At 43.9% G+C, this 16,885-nt stretch overlaps 1 protein-coding gene across 1 annotated transcript in view; it reads left to right on the top strand.

Annotated features, from left to right (window-relative positions):
* Positions 1-583: 583 nt before the first annotated feature.
* Positions 584-16,885, top strand: part of UMODL1 (uromodulin like 1) — a gene marked incomplete at its 3' end in the record, with an annotated part of 45,941 nt that continues 29,639 nt past the window's right edge. The window contains exons 1-7 of the mRNA XM_082333830.1: positions 584-776; positions 8,726-8,887; positions 9,291-9,397; positions 11,367-11,559; positions 12,506-12,646; positions 13,450-13,569; positions 15,287-15,541. Coding sequence (XP_082189956.1) covers positions 599-776; positions 8,726-8,887; positions 9,291-9,397; positions 11,367-11,559; positions 12,506-12,646; positions 13,450-13,569; positions 15,287-15,541 — 1,156 coding nt within the window. The 5' untranslated portion in view covers positions 584-598. The remainder of the gene's footprint in view (positions 777-8,725; positions 8,888-9,290; positions 9,398-11,366; positions 11,560-12,505; positions 12,647-13,449; positions 13,570-15,286; positions 15,542-16,885) is intronic.

Genomic DNA, 16,885 nt, shown 5'->3' with positions numbered 1-16,885 from the left:
TGTCTTATTCCAGACATCTAATGTGACTCATCTACCCATGAATTCCTCACCCTTCATTCCCTTTATAGTCAGCAGAGAAAGACGAACACTTTGGCAGCATGAGCCTGGAGTGGACAGCTAAAGTACTTGGATGACTCTGTCCTGGAAGTGCCTATTTTGCTCTATTGTTAATTTCTATTAATGTATATTAATTTCCTTTATACTTACTTGAGTTAAATTGCCCTTTTCCTGCTTTGCACCTGAAGGCACTCAGAGCCCTTTGAATTTTCTGCCAATCTGCATGCTTTTATGACTGAAGTGATGCCTATGACAAGCAGTCACTACTAATTCTTTCTTCTGTCCGTTTTCTGAAGTGATGCTCTTCCCAACACCAGCCTTCCTGGAAATCATTCATCTTTGTTAGTTCTGTCACTGCTTTCTCCTAACAGTATTTTTAACTAGATACTGTGGTGAACTTATGCTCTGGGATGACAAGTTAGTGCTGATCCCTTTCTTTCCTGTTGTTGTTTTTTTTGTTTTTTTTGTCTCCCTAGAGAAAGGTCTCTCTGTGCTAGGGTACCATCTGTGCAACTATAGCCTGACCAAAAATGTGTTTAAAATGGTTGCCTACCAAAAGTCCTATGAGACAAGCACTTCCTGTGGAGGATGGATACCATGGATGGTGTGTCCCCGGACGTACTATAAAACACAGTATCATACTGTTGAAGTCCCTGAAACCATCACTCTTACAGATTGCTGTGAAGGATATGAGCAAGTTGGACTCTACTGCTCTTTAGGTAAGTTTTAGTCAGATTAATAGTTGAAATAAATGTCTGATGGAAGAGGAATCACTTAAATTGAGACATGTAAAGGCTTAATTCAGTTCTGGGCAATAGGTTCCTGTTCACTATCAGTGAGTCTGCAAAAATCTGCAGTAAACTTGGTCCAACATGGTAAGGAGTAGACATGAAAGACTAATGCTCCTGATTCTTGCTCTTTGCACTCTTAGTCACAAATTCACTAAAGTTCCAGGTGAGCATGAAGAAGGCACCTTCTTGTTACCCCTACAAGGGCTCATTACTTGTCCTGGTTCAGGCCAATATCTGTGGGGAAGTCCAATAACTCACATAGCCTTGCCTGGTGCTGTGTCTGCTCTGAGTGTGCTTGCATTTACAGTAGGAGCTTTCTTAAAAGTAATTCAGGGTGCACTAGGACAACATCTCCTTTGATTTGGAGGAGCGTCGGTTCCCAGGATGCAACCCCAGTTTTGGTGTTAATTTAAAACAACCCGTGACCTCAGGACAAGTTGGTACCAACCGCTTTCCGATCAAAATTAAATTAGGGCCCATTTTTGCAGGGCTTCCTTGGTTACCTAGGGCTATGTTGGAGGACTGGAAACTGGTGAACCTTTTGGTGGGTCTGATCTAACTTCTGAGTTTTAACAAGACTCTTCTTGGGAAGACTTAATCATCTATGACTCAGGATGGAAGCTTTTTCCCCTTCCCACGTCAGGGCTACCAGTTGTCAACAAGAAACTGCTAATTTTTAGCAGAACTTGAGTTGTAGGTGGAAGGGATTCCTTGGGGAAAAGAAACTTTTTATTTTTTTTTTTTTAAATGGGTAAAGCCACATGCTTGTAAACTGAACAAGCATCTTGGATTAGCTAGGCCATCATTGAACTGTTCCAGCATCCAGAAAAGTTCTGCAGGACATAATTTTGTCCCCTGTTTTCAGTATGACATTGCATTTTCTCCATTTCTCCTTTTCAAGTTATTGTCCTGGGAATTTACATAGTCTCAACACTGTAACAAAAGATGGAAAAGGAAAGGTCCTATTGCAGCCCTGGTCCTCGCTTTGGGTCATAAGACTTGGGTGACTCATTTCTATGGGAATGTCCCTGAACCTGCTCCTGCATCAGATCATATAACGTGACATGAGTGGGTATGGGCCATATGTCTTGTCATGGGATCTGTAAAGAACAATGTGTTCATCCTACTTTTAAGTTGCTTCAGAGCATTGGAAAGTGAACCTCCAAACAATTTTTGCAAGGTATTTTCTCAACAGTTACTAGTAGAATATTGTGTCTAGCAGGCAAACTCCTTTAACAGAAAGACAGGAACACAGAAGTGGTCATTGTGTTTTACTTGTTCTTAAAATTATTTGCTAGAGAAGAGGAATGAAAGCATAATTAGATACACATCATCCCTTATTTATTGTATCCTGCAATTGTTTGGCTCTGTGGCTGTTGTGGAGTGTCAGTCAGGGCAAAATTTGACCTGCAGGATACAGTATGTCCAGGCAGTCTTCTCAGATTGGCAATGGACCCGCTGTTGATAATATGTATTTTCCAAGCAGCAGTTCCATGCTGGGGAAAATCTCTAGGAGATCTAATTAGTCACTTCAGTAAGGTCTTTTTGATATACATGCATGTGCATACATGTGTGCACACATGTATCAAATGACAAGGCTGAGAAGCAATCAGAGAAAATTGCTTTTTAATTCTGTAGTACAAAGAAATAGCTATGTCAGCTAAATGTTGCAGAGTCACTAGCTAGTTATGGTTGTCTCTATTTGCACAAGAAACCCTTGTGAGTGATCAGGATTTTCAAGGTGTTTCAGAACTTCTGAAAATCAAGACCATCTTCTTGGGTGGAAAAAAAGGCACCCTGGTAGCACTTTAAATATTTTTTGCCAGTATAATTCTATGATTTTTAAAAGCATCTCTAGGGATATTTTAGGGTTGAAAGCTGTTGATGAGTTTATTTCATCTAACATTAACAAATCTGTAAATCTCTTGTAAAGCTTAGCTGCAGAATTTCCACTTTGTCCTTGCCACATTGTTGATGGGCTCTCTAGGCAGGTTTGTCCATGAAATACTGTGGTCACCTTGACTCGTTTTCCTGTCAAAGTTAATTTGGGAATACTTTAAACTGTAAAAGGATTTGTATGGCTTCTAGGTGATTTCTGTGTTTTCATTATTCCGGTATCTTTGCTTTTCAGGGCATTAGTCATAAATTCTGTGAATGGTAATGCACTGTCTAGACACAGTCTTAAATAAATGATGAAAAGAGAAACTGGAGCTGCTGAAATTACTGCACAGCATGCTGTTGAACTACTGTCATTTTCTTCTTGACGTTATCCATGCTGGCATGCTCTCCATCCTGCTAGGAGTGGAAAGGTCTCCATGACCTTTCACAGTAACCTGCTCCTGGCCACTCCCTGCCTTTTTTTCCTAGAAGAAAACATTTACCCCTGCCTGGGATATGGCAGGCCCTACTTTTCTTATTTCTTTATTGTTGGGGAAAAAAATGTCTATGTCATTAGTCAACTTGCTCTGGCAGTTCTCACTAGTTGCCCATCAATCCATTAGGATAGTATTACACACGCACACACAAATGACTTCAACCTTTTTAAAATAAAAATTGCAAACTTAAGTATCTAAAAGTTATGAAGTGCTAGAATTAATTATAAAGGTAGAACTAAATAAAAAAAAAAAATCTTTGTTTCCTCTGTGCCTATGCATGCAGATTAGTAAACTCTCTTAATTACCTGATCCTGCACTGCCTTACCCCGAGAACCACGTTTCCATGTGGTGCTCAGGGATGATGGAGCCCCTCTAAGGAGCTTCCCAGAAGCACATCATCCTGGATACCGCATTCAGTGTGTGGTTCAGTGCTCTGTTGAGCCTCTCTCTGAACATAGAATTATTTATCACCTCTTGAGGTGAATCCTGGAGCGATTCACAGACAGCAATTTGTCTTCATGAAGCCTGTGGGAATGGAGGGAGGTTCTCTCTCTTTCACAGCTGGGCAACTGAGCTGCAGAGAGACTGAGATCAAACCATTTTGTGTGCCCACTCTCAGACACCTAGGGTGTGGTTTTAATTTTTTTTTTTTAAATTTATTTTGATTTTGATTTTCAGAGTGCTCAGCGCTGCCTTTAACAACTTGCGTGGTTGGAGTGCAGAGCCTCATGTCCTCAATGGTGACTGTGAACAGTCCCCTGATTGCGAAGCAGGTCCCACAGCTGCAGGTCAGGTTCCTGGACCTGCGAAACCCATGGCTCTGAAAGGTTGTTACGAGTGTGTTGTATAAGACTTTCCCAGCATCTTGCAGGAATTTCTTTTAGGCAAAGACTGGGTCCAGTTCTCCAGGATAATTTCCAGCTGCTTGAATCAATGGTATGGTTACTTCTCCTGGCGACTGGTTTCCTGCCTGCCTTCCACCTTACTGCATGAGATGAAACCAGAGAGCTTCCTTATTTGCCATCTAACCCTGCTTGATCCCCAGCCAGCGAGCAAAAGAGTGCATCAGCATGTGATGAAGGTTGGTTTTAAGCACACGTGTACAAAAATACATTGAAATAAGAAGGCCCAGACAACCTTAATCCTGGAGGTTCTTAACCTGAGAGCACTTCATTCCGGCCAAAGCTCTCTGTTCAGCCATGCTGGTCTTCTCCCCTGCTGTCTCACCTTTTGGCACACAGGGACGGCCTGCTCCTACGCCATTAAGATTTCCTTCTTGAAGAATGTCCAGCCTTCCTGGACTCCTTTGCCCTTCAGGACTGCCTCCCAAGGGACTCTGTCAATCAGGCTTCTCTGGAAGTCCAGGGTGGCAATTCTGCTGACCCCCCTCCTTACTTCTTTGAGAATCGAAAACTCTATCATTTCATGATCACTGTAGTCAAGATGGCCTCCAACCATCACATCACCCACACATCCTTCTCTGTTAGCAAATAACAGGTCCAGCAGGTGCCTTCCCTCGTTGGCTCACTCACTAACTGTGCCAGGAACCTCCTAGACTGTTTCCTCTCTGCTGTATTGTATTTCCAGCAGACATCTCCTAAGTTGAAGTCCCCACGAGAACAAGGGCTAGCGATCGTGAGACTTCTCCCAGCCACTTATAGAATATTTCCTCCGTCTCTTTGTCCTGGTTAGGTGGTCTATAACAGACTCCCACCATGTGGCCTTGTTGGCCTTTTCCCTGATTCTCACCTGTGAACACTTGACCCTTTCATCACCGTCATCAAGCTCTAGACAGTCAAAACACTCCCTAACATACAGGGCTACCCCACCACCTCTCCTTCCTTGCCTATCCCTTCTGAAGAGTTTCTAGCCATCCATTGCAGCACTCCAGTTGTGTGAGTCATCCCACCATGTTTCTGTGATGGCAACTATGTCATAGTTTTTGAGCTGTACAAAGGCTTCCAGCTCCTCCTGTTTGTTGCCCATGCTGCGTGCATTGGTATAGATGCACTTCAGTTGGGCTGTTGATCCTGCCACCTTTTTTGAGTGAGAAGCCGTAATTCCTATGTGACCGTTCTCAGGCATTTCCGTGGTTTCTAACACTTCTATAACCCCCGTGTCTTTGCTGCCACATGGATCTCCATCCCCTACCTCCACTGAGATGGCAGACCAAAGGATCTCACTAGCGCACTGTTCCTCAAACATTGGCATGCCGCCCCCAGGTTTATCTCTAGCGAGCCTGGTTTTGTCCCTTTTCCCCTTCAAATCTAGTTTAAAGCTCTTTCAACAAGCCCTGCTAACTCCTGTGCAAAGATCCTTTTCCCCCTTTGAGACAGGTGTATTCCCTCTGTCGCCAGCAGGCCCCAGGGAAAGCAGGGGTACCCAGAGTCACATCTGAGCTGTGGGCTCACCAGGCGCCCCTGCCGACTTTCCACCGATTGCCAGTGCGAGTGCCAACAGGGCAGAGCATGGCCACGTTGTGGTGCTGCCAGTGGGATGAACTCCTTGGAGGTGGCAGTGGCTAAATTTCATTGTTTGTTCTGAGCATGCACAGACTGATTTTGTGCTTCAAAGGCCATGGTCTTCCATTGTCCAACAGCTGCGTCCTTGCTGAATTTCATCCCATGGCTCCTGAATATGTTCTAGCGAATGATATGTCTTTTCAGGGAAAGGTATTAAATATTTGTCAGATGCTGAACCAGCACATGCCCTCTATCCCGATTAACCCCTGGACAGGCAATTGGGATGGAAAGCATCTATTCGAGCAGGTAAAGTCTAGCAATGCTCAAAGACCCCCAAAACAGGGTCATGCGATGAAAACTGTCAGTCTGCCTTTGTAACAGGCTTTGCCAGGAGCTCTTTAATATCATAGATTTGTCCCTGCCTTCTGATGCCTGGGACGGATGCAGTTTTGGTCCCATTACAGAGGTTATAGCTGAGATAATGGTGTCCCTCAGCATCTGTCTCCGGGGAGATACCCCCATCCTGCGGTCGCAGCAGACCCAGCAGCTCTCATGTGGGCAGTCTGGTAACTGAGCTTTTGTTGCTAAGCGCTGGGTGCTGCATTTCTGCTTCTGTACATTTGTGCAAATAACAGTGAGAAAAGCCTATACTTTATCTGACTGACAGAGGAGTTGGCTGGCTTGCTCCCCAGTGCTGGCAGTGTTGCTTGGTAGGTGACTGTCCCCAAGATGATTGAAGTGGAGAGTGTAAAATGAATTTTCAAAGTGCATCTGTACAATTAGGCAGATATGTGATGTGAATCCATCTGTTTCCACTGATGCAAAAATGATGACCTTTAGATTTTAGATAAATGGCTAGTGTGGCACTCGGCCAGTATTCAGTAGTGTTTTCTGAGATTGCATGTGACTCATTAAATCTTTTACACCGCAATTAAATATGCCAAGAAAAGATCCAGGTGGAAAAAGCCACTTTGAACCTCAAACCTGCTTGAACTGCACCTGAATCTCAGAGCTGGAGGGATTTAGATGCTTGTGCCAAGCTTACCAAGATCCACCTGGTTTGAATAGTAAGGAGCAGTGGTGACGTACTAACACAGGGAAATCCCTTGGTGCTCGTGTCTGTGCAAGCTCCCGGTGTGAGAGGCTGCTTAGCCTCTCTGTGCAGGAGGCTGGGATGGAGCAATCTTGTGAGACTGGGAATGTGTGGGGGACTCATCTAAGGGCAACTGAGGTTGTATCACACATTATTGTGGCTTTAGACTAGAAATTGGGAAGAGGCTTTCTAGCAGTAGGACCTGTTTGGGGGAATGGCCCATAGTGCCAGCCCCAGAGCCAGAAGCAGAGGTTCCTGGTCCATGCTGGGAAGCAGAGTAAGACTACTGGGGCTTGCTGGACCCAGAATTAACTTAAGTAAGATTGCACAGGGTTGATTTTTTTTATCGTCCTCCACTGCAAACATAGGCCTATGACTCAAAATGAACTTTGGAGGCAGAGCTGGTCCTGGGAAAGACTAAGGAGGGCAAGGGTCCATGGTTTGCAGGTATGAAGGGGCCCACACTAGGTTGCATTAGGTAACAGGACAAATCTTGCTCCCTGTAGGGCAGTCAGCCATTCATTGGGGTCAGGGGTGGGGACAGAGTTTCCTAATTTGCTGCCCAGGGCTTGTGTGGGTCTAACACCAACTCTACTTGAAAATGCTCACAGCCCTGTTAAAGCTTGTGCTCATTGACTGCGTGCACACAAAGTATACGCATACAGTGTATCAAATACAATATAAAAGAGTGTGGGAAAGTGCTGTGCCAGGTATTCTGCATGCAAATCTTTGAAATTACACCTGCAAGTAACCTGCATGCTGCTGAGAGGTCTCAACTCGGCGCACTGTTCAGCTTGTGGCTTTTGGCAGGTTTTTCAGCGGAGGTGTGGACCCCCATCATTAAGCTGTGCTGACTTTTCTTAATGACCTTTCAGAGACCCTTGATAAGCATACTTTGGGCCCCCAAAAAGGCACAGACCATAGTCTTAAAACCACTGGTCTTAATAGGCTATTTCTTTATGCAAATGTGACTGCATGCCCAGTGGATGACTTTAATTGCCCAGTAATGGATCAAGAGTTTGTAGGACCAAAAACCTGTAGGCATGAAATGAATCAAAAGAGAAATCTTTTAGGTTGATTGGAAAGATGAGAGCTGAGCATTGCTTGGAGCTATGTTTGAGAGCGTGGGTGAAAGCAATGTTCGTAGAGCTTAGAAATATTTTCTCCTTTCCTCCAGAGAAGAGTATGTGCTGGCATTGAGGCAGGACCACTGTCTGCCCTTGGCTTGGGATCCAGTAACCTTCTGCCTTAGCTGCCCGCTCTGCAGGGCTGTCTGGCATGGGCTACCCACCTGCCAGGATGGCTGGCTGGCTGGCTGATACAGAGTGGGCGCTGCCAGGCTGCAGACCACGGGCTCAGTTCTGATCTCCTGCCCCTCTCTGTAACCCACTGAACTGTACCCAAGAACAGTGTTTTGTCTCTGCTCTCACGTAACATCTATTACTATAGCTAAAGGTTAACTTTGTCACAACAAAAAGTTGAATGAAAACTCCTGATTTCTAGCTTAGACATTACCTGTTTCCTTTGATCATTATATATTATTTGGATTAGTCAGAGCTGACATCAGGCACATTTTCTGTTTTGCAGTGCTTCAAAGTCTCCACATTCAGAAACTATCTATCTATCTATCTATCTATCTATCTGTCTGTCTGTCTATATATCTATCTATCTATCTATCCATCTATCTATCCATCCTTAATTATTAATGGAAAATTATAAATTCAAAATTTCTGTAACAGAAATGTCATGAACGAGAGAAGAATCTGAGAACATTCACGCTCTTGAAATCAAATAATGGTATTTCAGGCTGCTATTTTCTCCCCGTGAAAACCTCAGAACAGACACACTTCTAAAATGAGGAGGAGGTGTTTGCTGTAAATTAAATAGCACAATTTTATGGAAAAAATTTTCTATATTTTTGTTCTCAAAAATGTTTTTATTACTTAGCACTCAATAGATCCAGTGTATTTGCCTCAAGACCTGGTATTTGTCCAGTGGAGAACATGGAAACATCTGATTATCCTTGCACGTTCGATACTGAATGTCCAGGGCTTAAAAAATGCTGCAACTCATCCAAAGGAGCAGGCTGTGTGGATCCAATGCCAGAGGGTATGTTACTGATAAACTCAAGACTGCTTCTAATAGAAATACACTTAATTTTTCCTTCTAAGGGTGGGAGTGGGTAGGAAAACTGTTACCACAGTTCTTCATAAAACAAACACATGAATCTGCCTTGGATCAATTCCAGGATATTCATTTTCAGTACTTGCACCCATGAGTGCTGAACCGTGGGTGCTGCAGGTCCAGTGGAACTTGCTCAGGTTTTTCTTCTTCTCTAGCGCCGCTGCCTGTGGCATATGGCGAGCGAGGCTGTAGCTGATGGCTGTATGTGGGCCCTTCATATTTGCCAAGTTAAAGCTTGTTTCAGTTTCTCAGAGCCTTCCTATAGCTCTGTTGCTTTCTATAGCATCAGACCTGAGATGACTTGGCTCTTTTATTTTGTACGCTTCAGGAAGAACATTCTGGTACAACGTGACAGTGCTTGTGAAAATGGATTTTAATGAATTAATCAGAGTGGATTCCCACCTTCTGAATCATTCACGCCTTTTACACTCCATGGTATGTACAAACACAAAACACTCCCATGTGTTGCTCGTTGTGCCGTGTTTCTGTTACTGAGTAACCACCACTTGCTGCAGCCCAGGAGGAATCTCATAGTTCTCTGTGCTGGGCATAACCTTGCCAGCCAGTCGCTCCCCCTTTGTTCCACCAGGTAATTTTTTTTGGCTCTAATTTATCCCTAACTGGTGAATGTCAGTCTCATCCTCAAGGAGCTCTAGTAACATTTATTTATCAGCTTCTTTAGTAGGTTTTTCAGGTCTCTTCTGAGGGCAATTTAAAGACATTCTGGAATATAGGGGGTTTTCCTGCTTAAGAATTGCTTGCTCCAGCTCTGGCTCAGTTCAGTTTTGGGTCTATGACCAACAGGGTCTGGATTTCAAGACCTGCAAAGCATGAAGTTTTCTGATAAGGAGTTTTGAGTTAAACCTTTCAAGAGACTAACCTGATCTACAGGACTGGGAACTACATGGCAGGTGGACTCAGCAGTGCCAGAAGTTTCACTGTGAAACCCCAGGATTACAGTAGAGGACTGTGTCTGGGTCAAGGGTGTTTTATTGTCATTCTTGCCACAGAAGCCGTCCTGGGGGAGACAGCAGAGTGTTGCTTTTGTTGCAGGACCGAGGCCCTCCCTCGTGCATGGATTAGCAGGGGCATTGGCAACAAAGCGCTCACAGCCACGCGACAGCAGCACAGTGTACCTCTGCCTATCCCCGACACGGCAGGTGGGAAGAGTCCAAGGCAACCAAGAAAAACACAGCCCTAGCAGAGGCGTGAGGCCCACTTCCCGAAAGCAGGGTCTGCAGGAAGAACCAGGCTGCAAACTAAAGCCGTGCTCAGACAGGGGGTCACTCTGTCCTCTAAGTGGTATTTAGGAAATGGATTGATGACAAAGACCCTCCAGGCCGTAAACCCGAAGCATTTCCCTAGTACGTATCACCGTGCCATGGAGAAAACCAGGCTTGGATGTGGCCTTTGAAAGATACCCAAGAGGGCAGTTCCCTATATCTCTCCATTTTTATTTCTACTCCTCCCCAGTTTCCAGCTAGGAGTGGGCTAGTAGCAAAGGAAACCCTTCTCCCATCATCAACTAGCACTGACGGGCAGAAGAATAGAAAGTAGCAGTAGCATGGGGATGTTGCATGAATTTACTTCTTCCTACTACCTGAATTCACTCTTCTTGTGTCCTAAAAAAGTGAGAAATCCTGGTCCTGTCACTGTATAGTAAGGAACAGAGGGCAACGATCTACCAAGACTTTCATATCTTGGTCTGAAGCAAGCTATGGCAAAGCCAAATGCTCAAAAAATAGGAAATAGAAACTGAAGCTTTGCAATGAGCTACTACTCAGAGGAATGTCTTCCAGGCCCTGTCTGCTCCGCTGACTCCTATTACCTAGCCCACCATCATGTTCCTTCTCTGATCCCTGACTTGCAGTTGTGACGACTTGAAGAGTCCTGGGGTCTCTCTGTGGCTCTTAGTCCCAGCCTTCTTGCTCAGCCTATTGCTTTACTTCTTTTTCTTTCTATTATTCCCTTTGCCAGCAGTCTTTTTAGTTGCTTAAAGTAAGAAGTGTTGGACAACTTTATTGCAGATGAATTGTAATAGCATGTCTGAAGTATATTCTGTCTATTGAGATTTTAATGTTTAAGCACTACAAGCCAGAGAGACTTTTTCCTTATCTTCCTGGGTTGCATCCTCCTGCCTAAGCATTTGAGATCTGACATGAAGCTCCACACCTCCCTTAGCTTGGCATTACTGTCCTGTAACTCTGTTGTGAAATGTGATAATAAGAAGAGCTCACCTTGCATAAATATAGCCCTAAATGTTGCCACTTTGCTATGGTTTCTGAATTGGTGTTTTCTACACTCACATTATGATGATAATCATCACATAGGTTACGCCTCATTGGCATACAGTTGTGCTGATAAAGAAATGAGATACCAAAGTGTTTGTTCCCCTGTTTTCCAGATTACTGGTGCATTACAGCCCTTGAATGCCTCTGTGCACCATATCCAGAGTAACCGTGCAGAAGTATACGCTGGAACAGTGGCCTCCCAGGTTCTCATTGGACTGCATCAGCCAGCTCTGCTAGCAGAGGTTTCTTCTTCCTTGAAGGACATTGTGAAGCGTGTGTATGAAGTGATTGACACAGAAGTGCAAGGTTAATTATTATAATCCTGTCATGGAGGGAAGCTTTTTCAGGGGGCTTTATCCATCTTCACTTGGGATTTCATCTATATGACTATCAATTTGCTTTCAAAAATAGCACAGTGAATCTTGTAAACTTTGAAAATGTGGCCCTAACCTATCCGTTATAGGATGGAGAGGGTTGTAGTTAGTTAATATTTATTTTGGAGTGAATAGTTTAGAGGGGAATACTCCTGCTTCCTCAATGAAATTTGTTTTCTCCTAATAGCATAGCATAGACCATCTTCATACAAAAACCCAAAGGTGTTCAAAATTTGTGGCACAATCATTAGTTATATTAAACAGGCTCTTAAAAAAAGTATTCTTGGGAAGCAGATACAGCCTGTTTTTATAGACATGTATTACTTCCAGTAGCTTGCATGAAACAAGGAGTATTTATAGCCTGTTAATTACTACAGCGTATTGCTACCTACTTTTTAAATGTTAGGTAAACATTTGAATTTAATTATTTTAATCTACTTATTAATCTACTTATTAATGTGTAGTTATCTGAACATTTCACATCCATAAGCACTGTTGTCATCACTTCTTATTCTGTGTTTACTGTTGAAAACTCAGTCCAAGTTTCAGTGAAATCACTGGGTAGATTTCCTTTTCCCTGCTGCTGACATCTTTTAGGTTTGGGTGACACCCTGCAACTGTCAGCAAGAGCTGCACTAACTGTCCTCTTATTCCAACGAACTGGAGTAAAAAGTGATAGGGTTATAACTGAATGGGGGCTAGTTTCGGGGAAGGGCAGCATTCTGATTTCATTGCGCCCATATGCACCCAAAATTGCTTCAGCAGAGTTACTGCAGATTTACACTGAATTTATCATATCCAGAGCCTGATCTACACACATTGCAGATCAATCTTGACGCTGCTATCAATATCTATGCAAGGTGTGTTCTTCTTCTTAGATGTCAATGAATGTTCCTATGTTGAATTCAATACTTGTCCTGAGAAAAACACCTGTGTAAATCTGGAGGGTTATTACAGTTGCGACCCTCAGCACGGACATGCAGATGTCAACCCTCACCAGCTGAGCCCAAGAGAGGAAGGTAAGAAATGTAGGTCTCACCTTGGGAAATACTGAGAATACTTCTGAAGGACTTTGTGGTCTATTGGAGGAGCCACCTGCAAGGCAAAGATTTCCAGAGCGCACAGTGCCCCTTCTCCTCCTGTTAGGAGAAGATGCCGCATAAGTCAGCTGTTAGCTATTTCTGACTGAAATGCAGTGTATATATTCCACAGTACCTGGCAGTTTCTTCTATCTCACCCTCAGCTGTCCTCACTCACCTGCCAAACCCTCTAGTTTCAGACCCTGACTGCTTCTCAGAGCAAGTCACTCGGTGTCAGCACACCTCCTCAGCCTCCTGGGGAAATACCATTAGTGACACTGTTTGTACATGAACTCTCCTTCCCATTTTGACTGCATGACTGCAGCCAGGACTCAGCGGTTGTATAATCCCACCCTGGATTATACAGGGTCCTCTGCTGGAGGCAGACAGAGTTTGGCAATGGTGAAATAATACTTTGCAGTACCAGTTCAGCAAAATATAGAGGCATGTACTTACAGCCCACAGACATCAATAGGCCTGCTAACAGGCTTAAAGATAATGAGATAAATAAGTGCTTGCAGATTCAATGCTTTAGTTAGAAAACAATTTTACAATCCTTTAATCTCAAAAATTAAGATAATGTATTACTTTATGCTTTTGTGATATGATAATACGTTTCTTTTCAGTTCTATTTATATTACTTCTATTGCTGCTTTTCAGCTGCAGAAAGCATGAGTGATATTATTTTGGATTTGCTTTGTTAGGAATGCTTTAACTTTTTGATAATACTCTTTTTCCCCTAGGCATGGCAGCATCTATTCCAAGTTCGGCGTTGGATCTCATGAACACTAGCAATAGTTCTCCATCTATAAGTAATTCAAGTCTCTTGTCCGTGACTAACCAAGCTACAGATGCTGGCTGCTGTGAGTAACCTTGGATTTGAATGAATATTGTCTTGCTTTTAATTCATCCACTCTTTGATCCCTTTGTCCTGGGGCTGGTTGAGTTATAGGAGGGTGTTCACGGAAGCTGGTAATAGTTTTGGAGTGAATGTCCACCTATGGAAACGGAAAGAGAGAGGCTCCTGCAATGGGACATTCGAATCGAGGTCTGTAGTGCTGTGACCACTGGAGAAGCCCACATGGCTACTGAAGGGAACTGGCCTCCTGGAAGTGGAGGTGGCTGCGCTGGCTTCTTAAGCCACTTGTGCCTGGTGAACCATTCAAGTGCAGGTCCCATCATAGGGCTTGTGCTGGATAATCCTCCAGCGCAAGAAGCATGCCAGTGAGAGCTGTGCAAGGCAAGCACCACTCGCTCGCCCTGGACCCAGCTCACTGCATGTCCCAGGCTTGTCCTGGAACAAGGTATGGGACGATCTGCTACCTACCACAGGAGGTCCTCCTGGCCACAGCCACTGGGATGCGGGCCTCTTGCTTTCGAGTCCATGAAGATGTTGGTGGGAGACATGAGTCAGGGAGGTTGACCAAAGCTATTCTACACTGGATTTAGCCTTTGTGAGTACTCTTCCTGCTATACATGACAGCTGTCTGAGGGACAGTAGATTTGTCTTTATACGGATGCCTTCAGCCCTTTCAAGGTGAGAGTTATCACAATGTTTTTATAGCAACATCCTCTTCTTGTGGGAGGAAATAGCTTTAAGTAGTTCTTTGCCTAGTTCAGAGAGACAGGCTGGATATTCTTGATCTTCATCCACAACTCCGATCCAAGCTGAGGCTAGAGGAATTAAACCAACGTCCCTCTAGGGCAGGGGCAGTATGGCTTTCGGGGTGTTCAGCAGCCACCTGGCTCAGAGGCCTGGAAACAATTGTGTCCTATTGAAACAATTTAAGAAAACAAAACTTTTTTCTCAGGCTAACCATTAGCATGAAAGAATTTAAGTTGCGGCAGCAGCAAGCGATGGTCTCTAGGTTAGCATGGGGTGATGTTTATCTCACCTGACCCCAGCTGTCTACAGGAGAGATGTCTGGTCTGGACTCGCTCTCCAGTTGGTGGAGACAGATAGGCTCTGCTGGAGGGCAATTCATCCTACCCAATTTAGACACCTCGTCCTCCTCCTTTGAGGAGAGGAATTATCTCTGAAGGTTCCTGTCTATTGCCATTGACATGACAATGATTGTACTGGACTAGAGTGGCATGAATAGGTGAAATGCTGCCCACCACTCTGCCCCTAGCCTGTAAAAGCTGGGGCCTGTGGGGTTTTTCCAGGCATAAATCAAGGCAGCCTTTGCCGGAAGAGGTGCATTTTGATGATTAAAGTGACAAGAGGCACAGCAGGTGTCAATATATGTAGAGTACAGAGATTCACTGTTCCAAACTTATTTATGTTGCTTGAACCTGTAGCTCACTGGCTGATTATTAGTGTTACTAGAGATTCAACACAAATAGGTACAGCAAAAGGAAATAAAAAGAGTAAGCACCCAATTAATCACCCTAATGGGATGGTTCACGGATGAGGGTACCTGGTACTGTGAGGGGGGCAGAATCTCTCCTGATGTAATGTAAAAGGAGCTTCCCCTACTGGTTGTCAAAGTGCTTGTCTATAATGGATTTAGAGTAGCACAATGCTTTAACCATGAAACGTTGATTTTTCTGTGATAACTCTTCCTGGGACTGCGATAGATCCCTCTGCAGTTAGAAACCACCGAATCTTCAGCGTTACCAGCAACAGTTTTGAAATGTCCTGGCATGTCACTTCTACTCTGAACCATACTTTCCAAGTCCAAGTGTTCAAGGGCAAAGAGATTATACAAAACTTGAAGACAGAGGAAATGAAAATGGACGTGTCTGGACTGGAAGCAGGTGTGATGTATTCAGTAGAGATCAGCTATGAAACCTGTGGAAAAACCAGCATCTCCCATAAAAATGTTAAAACAGGTAAATAGCCACTTAAAAAAAAAAAAAATTCTCTCTCTCTCTCTCTCTCTCCACTCACTTGCAGTTCAGCAATGATCCATTTGGTCCTCCCTGAACTCCATTTTCCACCTCCTTCAGCACTTCTTCTCTCCTCTACCCCGGCATTTATGCAATCCAGACTGTCAGGCAGCAGAGCTCCAGCCTTCGTTGATAAAGCAGTGCTGGAGCTGACTCAGACTATTACAGATATCAGACTAAGCTAGAATACTTTTTTTTGTGTGTGTGTGTGTGGCACTGCATTCTGCTGCCACCCATCTCCCATCAGGCCCCACTTTTCCTGGTCGACAGCTGTGGCCAGTGAGAAATCCAGTCAACTGGTTTGTCAAGGGCTCAGCTGAGCTAACTAGAGTGCCCAGACAAAGGTCAGACTTGGTTGAATATTTGTGAGTGACCAGGATTAAAGGAAATAACAAGAGCTGTGTAAGGAAGCTTGCAGAATACCTGCATAATTTTGTTCAATTAGCTAGTGATGCTAGCTCCGTGAGACCCTAGTGTGTTGATCAAGCATAATTTTACTTTTCTTTTATCCTTAAATTATTACCTAAGCCTTCATGCAAATAAAGAAATAAATCTCTCCACATTTTCTTCAAAAAACAGGCACTGAACTATTTAATAGCAGCCACAGTGAGAATGCTGCTGTTCATGTTTATCCATAAGAGCCTTCCCTTTGATCAGATGAGGGATGATTCCAGTTAGGGTCAGAAGGACACTACTCCCTTTGCAGAGGCAAAGTAGGAGGTCTAGTGGTTACACAAACAGGGGGCTGAACGTCAGAGTAAGAAGCTGGAGTCCTTGAGAAAAATAAAAGTTTTCCAAAGATCAGTCCAAAGAGTAACAGCCTCAGATTGTTTATATAGGTTAAAGTGGTTAATAGATTCCCTGGCTCTGGGTTTTGGCTCACATGCTCTGTATGTTACCTGCCAGGGTTTACCAGAGAAATGGCATGCACTGTTTTTTGTTATTATTTTCAGTCATACCAGCCATGCCATCTAAATCAGGAAAAAAAATAATAGTTGTGACTGGTGGACCAGAGATGAGCTCACAGGCAATTCAATCCTGGATGTAACTCAAACACAGGAGTTATGTAGGGTCACGTCCACAAGGATGTGTGTATACTCAGTTCTCATGCAGTTGTAATTAGGCACCTAAATATCTTTATGGACCTGATATAAGTGCATCTCCTCAATGTGTAGGAAGCTTGTAGCAGAGTATTGGCTTTATTTTCTTGGTTAAATACCAAACTCTCTCAAACTTCTCCCCCCCTTCTCCCTCCATCATCTGAGATTTTGGTCTGGGTACGTCAGT

This window comes from Platalea leucorodia, assembly GCF_965183815.1.
Source record: "Platalea leucorodia genome assembly, chromosome: 2".
NCBI classification, from domain to species: domain Eukaryota; kingdom Metazoa; phylum Chordata; class Aves; order Pelecaniformes; family Threskiornithidae; genus Platalea; species Platalea leucorodia.
Note: the sequence above shows the minus strand (reverse complement) of the source record. Positions and strands in the feature narration are given on the sequence as shown.